Here is a 9,195-nt window from a genome sequence, read left to right as displayed (position 1 = left end):
TATCTACTCAGAGAGAGAAACACATATGGTCTTGCCAAGTTAGTTGATAACGAGTTAGGAAGCTCTAATAAAGATAAATTGAGTCGTGGGGGAGTTCATATTAAGTAAATAAAAAGATGAGCTCTAATGTCAAGTAATGCCTATGTAAGGTTGCAGATGGTCATTTCACAGTGGTTGTAGAAGTGTTAGGGTCGTCTTGGATGCCCCATATAATGTACATACAATGAAGGCTTTAGAGACTAAGCACTTGTACAGACCACGTCCCTCCATGCCGACCACCTTGTTCTTCGAAGCCCCCCTAGTGGCCGATGCTGATAATATCTTCAAGTGCACTAAATCATTTTTACAAAGGGACGTCATCTGGTAGAAATGGTTTTCCTGTCAACATATATTAGACGCACTGTGTAGAAAAAGATTCTAATATGGCAAGAGATTTTTTATATGCAATCACCCTAGTTGTTAAATTTTGGCTAAGAGGAAAATGTCCTATGAGTTTGGCAAAGTTTGTTGCCTCTGCACACGTCGTTTTTAAAGACTGATGGTGGAATACAACCAACTGTCATGGGTTCTATTTGGAGGAAGTTGGTATCCAGGATTGCTATGAAAGGGATCCGTAAAAATGTGACACATTATCTCAATGACTTTCAGTTTGGGTTAGGGTATTAGGTGGTGTTGAGGTCATTTTGCACATTGCTAATAGGGTGTTAAGCAAGCGACATGGAGTTGGTTTTTTGGTTATGATCACGATTGGTTTCTCGAATGCTTTCAACATGGTAGATCGATCAGCCCTATTGCACAAGGTGAGGGTGAGATGCCCGTCTATTTCTTTGCAAGTGGAGTTTCTTTATGGCCAGAAAGTGAGGTTGTGCCTTGAAAATGGACATATTTGTCCTCACGGGAGTGCAATAAGGTGGCCCGTTAGGGCCACTCCTTTTTACTTTTGTGTTACGCCCACTCATTTATCAGGTTAGAGACAATTGTAAGCTTCTTCTTCATGTCTGATATCTTGATGACGGAACCATTATACATAATTCATATGAGGTGGCTAATGTAATTAATATCACTCAGGAGTCTGGTCCAAGATTAGGTCTCGAAATGAATGTGCGTAAGATTTAAATCTTTTAACTTTCTTTTGATGGTAGTAAACTTCGTGAGGATTTGTTCCCGTAAGATATTGGAAGCCGATGTTAGTTATGAAATTATTTGGAAGAACGGTTAGTCATATTTTATGAGGGTTTGTTCCTGTCAGACATCGAACGAAGTTGTTTGGAAGGACTATTAGTCAAGATGACAACTTTATCAAGAAATTGTACATGAAGACGGCGTCCTTGTCTTAACATAATTGTTTTTTTTTAGTGAAAATTAATATAATTATTTTCTTAAAAAACCTGCACATTGCACATTTCAAATGAGACGAATAGCACAAGTATGAGAGAGCGACCAGTAGAATTAGCAATTACTTATTTTTAGTCACACAAAAAAAGTAGTTGATATGTAGTTTTCTTAACATAAAATCAATTTAAAAAGCTCTAAATCAAGTGATGTTTACACTTTCACGTCCTATGAATTTATCAAAATAAAGTAGTGGAGATAGATTTAGATAGCATTTAATGAAAATTATAGAACAATATTTATAACGTGGTTAGTAGTAGGCAACATGTTAGCAGAAATTGGACTTTTCCACCCATCAATGTTTAATCAAATCAAACCAAATCAATCTGAAGGCCCCTTTTGATGTGAGGAACATGAACGATTATTGCCACAAATGTAGCCATGATATCATAACCACAAACCTTAAGGAATAGTTAAACTACACCATTCCTAAGGGCCCTCTAGAGGATGACCCTAGCAAAAGCATGGTAAGCCAATACCACTTAATGAGAATACATGTGTATTGCTAGGCATGAACAGATTATGGTACTTTCAATTTCAATGCTCATAGGCAAATGGGCCATGGTAGCGTACAAGTTTTGAGAATCTTTGGTAAGAGGTCTTTGTCTCTTACAACTTTCAGCATGAATGGACTACAATTATTCACATGAATCCCAACTTCAAGCTCAGTTAGTGAATTTAGTTGAAGTACCTGAGTCCCTTATTCCACCAAACTCATAATGATCATATGAATATGTAGGATTCACAGATCAAAATACATCAACTTTCAACCGACAAAGCCAAATCATTTCATTTAGATATCATTTTAACCTTTTACTGCTCAGTTTGTTACATCCTCATTTTTTATTATTTACAAACAACTTTGATTCGGGGAACCATTTACAGTTACATGTCCCCGACCAACATCGATATTAAAATTTTAAAAGCATTCGGGGATGAGTATAAGAGTGACCATCAGTATATTAGGCGGCAGAAATCACCACCATTTCAGTTCCTCACTGCAGCACAACACAAAAACTGCTGTTCCTATGAGACTTAGTTCCGCGAGATCAATGGGACAAAAAACTCCCAATGACATGTAGTATGGTACAAACATATAAACCTAACTCTGACCATGCCTTTGACTATAACATTACTTCTTGTGTTATATGATCCTCAATAGATTCTTCCTCAAGTTCTTTAATTAGCTTTTCAATCTGCTTTCTGTATATTGGCATGAAGTGATCACTGATCATGGTCTGTGAAAGTCTAAGTTTACTATATAGAGACCTTGATGTTAGGAAAATTCCAATCTTCGCCTCAATTAGCTGGCTGTCATCCGAACTTGTAGAAGAGGTTGGGCTGCCATCACTTTCAAGCTCGGTAGAATCAGAGTGGAGCGTAACAATATGCATTATCTTTCCTGGAGGGAAAAATCTGTGAATTTCTTTCATTTCTGCTGCAGAGCTGTTATGCGTTTGCCCTACTACCTCGGTTATGGCAGCTTCCTCTTCTTCCCTTATCTCCTTAGCCCCTTCAGCCTCCTCGCCTTCAGGTCTGTCATATAGCTCGTGCTCTAGTTGTTGCCACAACTCCACTTCACTCATCTGATCCTCATATCTGTGATGGTTGAGCATGTTCTCATTGGGATGGAGATCGTCATCCACCTCGTCATCTGCATTACTTTCATTTACACATTCAATTTCAGTTGACCACTCTTCTACAGATGAAGATACAGGAAGGTTCATGCTCTTGGCATTTATCCCCTTCTTGGGCGAACAAAGTGGATCAGAACATTCTGCACTGCCAGAGCCTGAAGATGTAGGGGAACCTTCTTCTTTGGAGTTTGAATGAGCAGCTGTGGCTCTGCGACGGGGTCCCATGCATGACCAAGAGGTCAGGTTAAGGTTTGGACGTGTCCATGCTGCCTGAGCCATACTCTTGGCCCTTTTCATCACAACCTGCAGTTTTTCAAAATTCAGATAACAGAACAGAGGAAAATAATAGCATGTGGTAGCCGAATAATTCCACTGTCCTGGAATGCAGAGAACCCTGTTAAGATTTTTTCCTTATCCCTTTCTATAGGACTCATTTCAAATTTTCAACTGCATTAATTATCTTTTTTAAACATTCCCTTAATTATGTTACATCTTTTTCTGCAACGTGTATATATACTGTGATGGATACATAAACTAATTCTCTCATCTGAAGGATAAATTTGTAACACTACTATTTATCAATAAATCTACTGCTACAATCAACTTGCTTAAGTCTCATGACCTAGTCAATGGAGTCTTATATTTGGGGACATGGTAATAAATGTGTAGCAGTAACACTTTCTGTATAGCCTGATTGAACACATGAACCTCCCACCTCAGACGAGAGCAAACAGTACTACATGTTATGTCAAATACCAAATGTATAAAAATAAAATAAAAAAGGACTTGCACTTTTGACAACTGGATTGTAAGACCGAAATATTTTGTTCAGCACATAAAAGACAACTAAAAAAGAAACCAATTTTTTCCACCAAAGAATAGTTTACCATATCCTACTTTTGGAGACAAAAGATTGTTGTAAGACAACTTGTTGCACAAAAGGGAATTGAGGTCATATAACAGAAGGAAGAGTACCTGGGTACCATTGGAAACTGGCTGCAACATAGCCCCAGCACCAGCAACTTTTGCTCTTGCACTGGCAATAGATGGAAGGCGAGAACCCAGCGCTGAGGCAGAACGATATACAGTACTGAGTATTCTTGTTTGCTCAATTTGATTCCTCAAGTCATTTATCCATGCTGATGCTGTCACCTGAAAATTGAATAAATAATTTAAACCCATATGGTGCAGCATAGTGGTGTAAAAAGACCAAAGTATGAGATAAAGAGTAATTATCATATGAATAATCAATCTTTGCACTGATATCATATCATTGTGATACAGAACAGAGATTAAGAACACAAGCAGTATAACAGAAAAGAGTTCAACCCCACTCCCAACTGATTCAAAATTAACTTTAAGCATTCTGCTATTAACAAATTGGAGTTCCGTTCCCATCCTAACCTCTTACTCTACCTAACCTATACCATTTTATATTTATGGTCTGCTAACAAAAAGCTACAGTGAAACATTATGAACCACAAATGTATTCATCAAATAAATGCTATTGTAACACGTCTAACAGCTTATTCAATACACAAGCAAGCAAATTGAATCAAGTGTATTCTGAATTTATGTGAAAGACTTCAGCTTTACCTGAGAACAGGAACATTAATACATTTTGATTCAAGAATAAATAGAAGGAGTGAAGTTTAATGGAGTAAAATGAGAAGAACATACATGTTCTCTCTTGTTTGATTTTTAAAAAGAAAACCAGGAAGGAAAAAGTTGATCTGAGACCCATAACAAAGTTCTCTCTACTCAACACTGCCTCAGATGCCCTGCAGTCTTGTAAAACTCTCCGGCAGCAGAGTTAACTGCTGAAATATCACTTGTTTGAACTACCACTTCCTCTTTCCCTTAAATCAAATAACGTTGTATTTAATTCTTTAACAATAAAAATCTAACCCTAAGAAAAAACCTCACCATGAATCGTCCTCCTAGTTAATATAAACCAACATTGACAGGTTCGATAAATATCACTGAACGTTGGCCAACAAAGCAAGATTACAGAAACATTTTCCAACACAAGATGCATGTTTTTCTATCTTTAAAACTTAAGAATCACAACCTCAGAACGCAAGTCGTCTACAGATGCAGCTGAGAATGTAGGTACCAAATCAGCACCATTGATAATAGAAGTAATAAAACTACTGCCTGACTCTGCCAATTCCCATGTCATACAAGCAGCTGCAGAATAAACAAGATGTCATTTAGGAGAGAATCACTGTGTATAGTAACATTAGTCTAAAAGTGGTCTAGGATACTACAAAAGATATCCTTTCAATTTGCAAATTAATGCAGAATTATTTGATTATAAAAATGTAGCTTCTGCATTGACAAACTGACCTGGAGCAAATGTAACACATGTAGCCACAGACAGTTCCATTTGCTCTCTTAATACATATGTAAGAATTGCTGCTGTGCCTCCACCTAAAGAGTGTCCTACAATCTACATAAAAGACCTTCAAAAGGTAAGACAGAAAACCAAAGAAATACTGCAGCAACTATTTGAAGCTTAATGATTACGATGTATACTGCTTATAAATGCTTGAAACAATATTATAAGAAAAATAAAGCAAAACGCTATCATGGTATAACAAGGAAATTTGTTAAAGGGATTACTTAGTCAAAGAGCCAGGGATGATATAAAAAGAAACATTTTTACCTTAACTTCATAGTCTGGGTATTGGCCAAGTGCATCAAGGAGACAAGGAGTTGCAAGCTTTGCAATCCAACGTGCAGCAGCAACCATTCCACAATGTGCATATCCTAAAACCAAATCACTAACTCCCCCCTGATGAACTACAGTGTGATGAAATGGTACCACGGTTCCTGTAACAGCTGTTAGAGTATCCTTGATACTATGTGTGCCACGAATCAACAATAAAAGATGCCTCATCTTGTGATCAACTATGATTGTAAAAGCTGGTTTCAAAATCTGCATGACAAATAACAGACAAGTTCACACATATTGCTAATGCTTTTACAAAACAAAATACAGCTACTAATACAGCAGAAAGTACTACTTATTCAGCTTTATTCATTTTAGCTGTGACCTCCTACTCCTCACTCCCTTAAAAATTAACAAAAAAAGGAGAGAAAAGATTAAACCCCTCATAACCCCTTTAATCTCATATTCCTTTGTCTAAAATAACAATGAATTCCATCCTTCCTTAAAAGAAACTTAATGTAAATAATTATCAATTCCATATTATATTTTGGTGTCTTTCCCTAAAATTCAAATAAGACTTACTCCGGCTTTTGCCTCCCGAAGAAGAACATTCTCATCAGTGTAACCAGTTTCTTCTAGAAATGAGGGAAAGGACTTCTTTGAAAAATGCCAACACAGAGTCAGCAAGTTTAAGAGATGCTTAAGTTCAGCAATAATCTCAGGTCCTTTCAGCTGTACACTGTCCGTACCACCAAATACACTGTCAACAAGATAGTTCCCCTGCAAAAGTATAATTCAGAAACTAGCAGTCAAAACCAAAAACTAATAGAGTTTTACGTCAAACTTAAAGTTTTTTGAAATGCAGAATAAGAGAGAGCATTGAAGTCACGTACTACAAAGCAATATTGCATTCCAGACAATGTTCTGTGAATTTCAAAAGTCTAGTAATTGCAGGCTTCATTTAGACTAGACTATAAAACCCTGATATATAATTTTAAATTTGTTTAAGTATTATAGTACAATGGATTTTGAAATATAATTGCTTGGATGCATGAGTACCAGTTCAACTTGTCAAAATAAAATTTAGTTTGGCTTGTAGGGGCATTCTGGAAAACCATTAGGCAGTCAGGCTTTATCTCAAAGGCAGTTTTCTTCACCACAGACGCTACAACTGTGTTATTTCTTTTAGAATTCATTCTTATTTCTTTAATAGAAATAACTTCTGAAAATCTTAAGCAAACTACAATAGAAACTGTAATGATTTATTTTGGGCTAGTCGAATTATTTTGAAGGGCACAAAATCCAAACAAACATGGCATAACTTCTGAGCTAAACCATTGAAAAAGAAGATACCTGATTACAATGCACAAATTATAACACAAAACCAAGATTTCAGAGCAACCTCTTAACAACATATGTTGAGCTAAGCTGGTCAGATTCAGCTGTCAAGGATTACAGGCAAATAAATGAATGCAATGTTTCCAGGGATGTCATAAAATTGATCTATCTTAAAATTTGATTGACATATGATTTAGATCAAGATCAAATACATAACGCTGCATGGGCTATCTGCAAAATGTTGTGGCTCAATAGGGGACTCATTTTGTATAAAAAAGCACAATAATCCCTTGAAAGCAGAAACAGGAATTATTTCACGTAAGTCATAAAATCTAAGGATAATATTATACGACAATTTCAAAGTGATAATGCATAACAGCAAAAGCTAAAATACAGAAAATTTATAAATTATAAATTCAATCCACTTATGCGATGTCAAGAAAGCTTAAAACAGAAAGCAAAAACTCAAATAAAATTGTCAATTATTTGCGAGGAAACATTTAGATATAATATCCTTAATAGCGCTGCTCTCAAAAAGTTGGACTATTTCTTCAAAGATCATAAGTTTTTACTGAGTTGGTAACTGTTGAGCATTAAATTGTCCTGCAACCACTAAATTATCTATAATGTTACTTACATCTAAAAAAAGTTCACATAATTCGCAGAGCATTGATCAATACCATCCATTTCTCTAATGTTAATGATGATCAATTTTTATGTCAATTATGTGACTTGCACAATATGCGGGTTGCAACTAAAGTTCTACTTGAAAGATATGAACTGTCTTTTGAAATTAAATATCCTACTTATAGATTTAGTTTTACATATCCTTATCCTATACTTTAAAAGTTATTAAGGTTAATAGATGCAAACACAAAAGTCCACAGCTTTTCGTCCCTTCTAAGTTGCTTAAAAATCACAGCGCCAACAAAGAATCAAAATCCCACAACTTTTCGTTACCTGTCTCTTGAGAAGAAAGCTGATACCAAATGCTAAATCCCCAATGGGCCATTTTCCAAGTGTCTCCGAATACGTAAACCTGAGAGTTTCAGACAATGTTGAAATTGTTTCCAACCATGTAGCAGGGGCTTCAATTAACCTATGAGTAACACGGAACCGCCCATCCGTCGGCGCATCACTACCACTATCTTCATCATCATCAATTGTATTGTGAGACTGCAATTTCTTATTCAATGTATAGTACAAAAGAGCAGCTGCACCTGCTGCAGTAGCCATGGTTGCAGTTGCCATGAATACCCTCTCCCTATAACAATAAAAATCCCAAAACCAATTAACCAAAACTCAGAAAAAATTCACAACAGATAACAACAGTGAACAAATTCCCAACATAAAATCTTACATTTTCAATTCAATGGTAGACCAAATCAAATCAAACGCACCAAAAAAAAATTTTTTATCCTTTTAACGTATCATCAATCAACTCTAGAGCTCAAATTACGATGATGAGAGAAAATAGAAGAAAAAAAAATGAAATTAATAAAAAATGGATAGAAAAAATCGAGGTTTTCACGCTAGTGGATTAAATTGGACAATTTAAGCTTTGAATTGAACTGAAGCATTGAACAGACAATGACTCGATTAATCAATTAAGAAAAACAGTGATTAAATCAATTGAGACGAACATGAAGATACATCGAAACCTAAAACCCTATAAGTCCAAAATTAGGGAAAAAGTAAAAAAAAAAATTGACAGATAAATCTAAAATAGAGAAATGAAGGAACCTGATTGATGAATAAACGTGATGTTGGAGAAAGTTGAAAATGGCAAAAATTAGCTTTAGTTAAAACCGCCAGAGATTATACACATAGCATGTTGTTGTTTAATTTTTTCTGTTACAAATTAAATACTGTGACTATAGTTTTAATATTACATTTAAAATCCGATCTATTAGACTGATTAAGCCGATAACTTTTTGGTATTATGTAAAAAAAAAAGAAATGAAATCTCCTATAAAGTTTTCTTTGAATTTTTCTTTTTTCTTTACTAATAACATAACATTAAATTAATAGTTTTTTTTAATATGATATGATATTTCAACACCTTGAAGGACACGTGGAGCATAGAGGAGCAAGTAGGAGATGAAATTGGGTAACTTAGTACTCAAGATATCTTACATTATTTTTTGGGGAAAT

General features: G+C 35.4%; 1 protein-coding gene across 2 annotated transcripts; it reads right to left on the bottom strand.

The window, feature by feature from the left end:
• Nucleotides 1-2,156: 2,156 nt before the first annotated feature.
• Nucleotides 2,157-8,947, bottom strand: LOC127076254 (uncharacterized). 2 transcript variants are annotated; one of them, XM_051017854.1, is made up of 8 exons: nt 8,785-8,947; nt 8,002-8,305; nt 6,286-6,483; nt 5,698-5,970; nt 5,379-5,481; nt 5,101-5,219; nt 4,005-4,181; nt 2,157-3,332 (listed from the first exon to the last, which is right to left on the bottom strand). In XM_051017854.1, exons 2-8 carry the CDS (start codon nt 8,290-8,292, stop codon nt 2,517-2,519), a joined length of 1,977 nt encoding a protein of 658 aa, XP_050873811.1. In that variant the 5' UTR covers nt 8,293-8,305; nt 8,785-8,947; the 3' UTR covers nt 2,157-2,516. The 2 variants fall into 2 exon arrangements, with proteins under 2 accessions (XP_050873811.1, XP_050873810.1); XM_051017853.1 differs by lacking the exon at nt 8,785-8,947 and adding an exon at nt 8,402-8,742.
• Nucleotides 8,948-9,195: the final 248 nt, after the last annotated feature.

Source organism: Lathyrus oleraceus, chromosome 4 (genome assembly GCF_024323335.1).
Source record: "Lathyrus oleraceus cultivar Zhongwan6 chromosome 4, CAAS_Psat_ZW6_1.0, whole genome shotgun sequence".
Taxonomy (NCBI): Eukaryota; Viridiplantae; Streptophyta; class Magnoliopsida; order Fabales; family Fabaceae; genus Lathyrus; species Lathyrus oleraceus.
Note: the sequence above shows the minus strand (reverse complement) of the source record. Positions and strands in the feature narration are given on the sequence as shown.

Coding starts and splice junctions, on each gene's coding strand:
- LOC127076254 (XM_051017853.1), bottom strand. Junction 5,482..5,697: donor ACCCAGACTATGAAGTTAAG/GTAAAAATGTTT, acceptor TCTTTTATGTAG/ATTGTAGGACACTCTTTAGG. Junction 4,182..5,100: donor TAGACGACTTGCGTTCTGAG/GTTGTGATTCTT, acceptor TTCAATTTTCAG/GTGACAGCATCAGCATGGAT.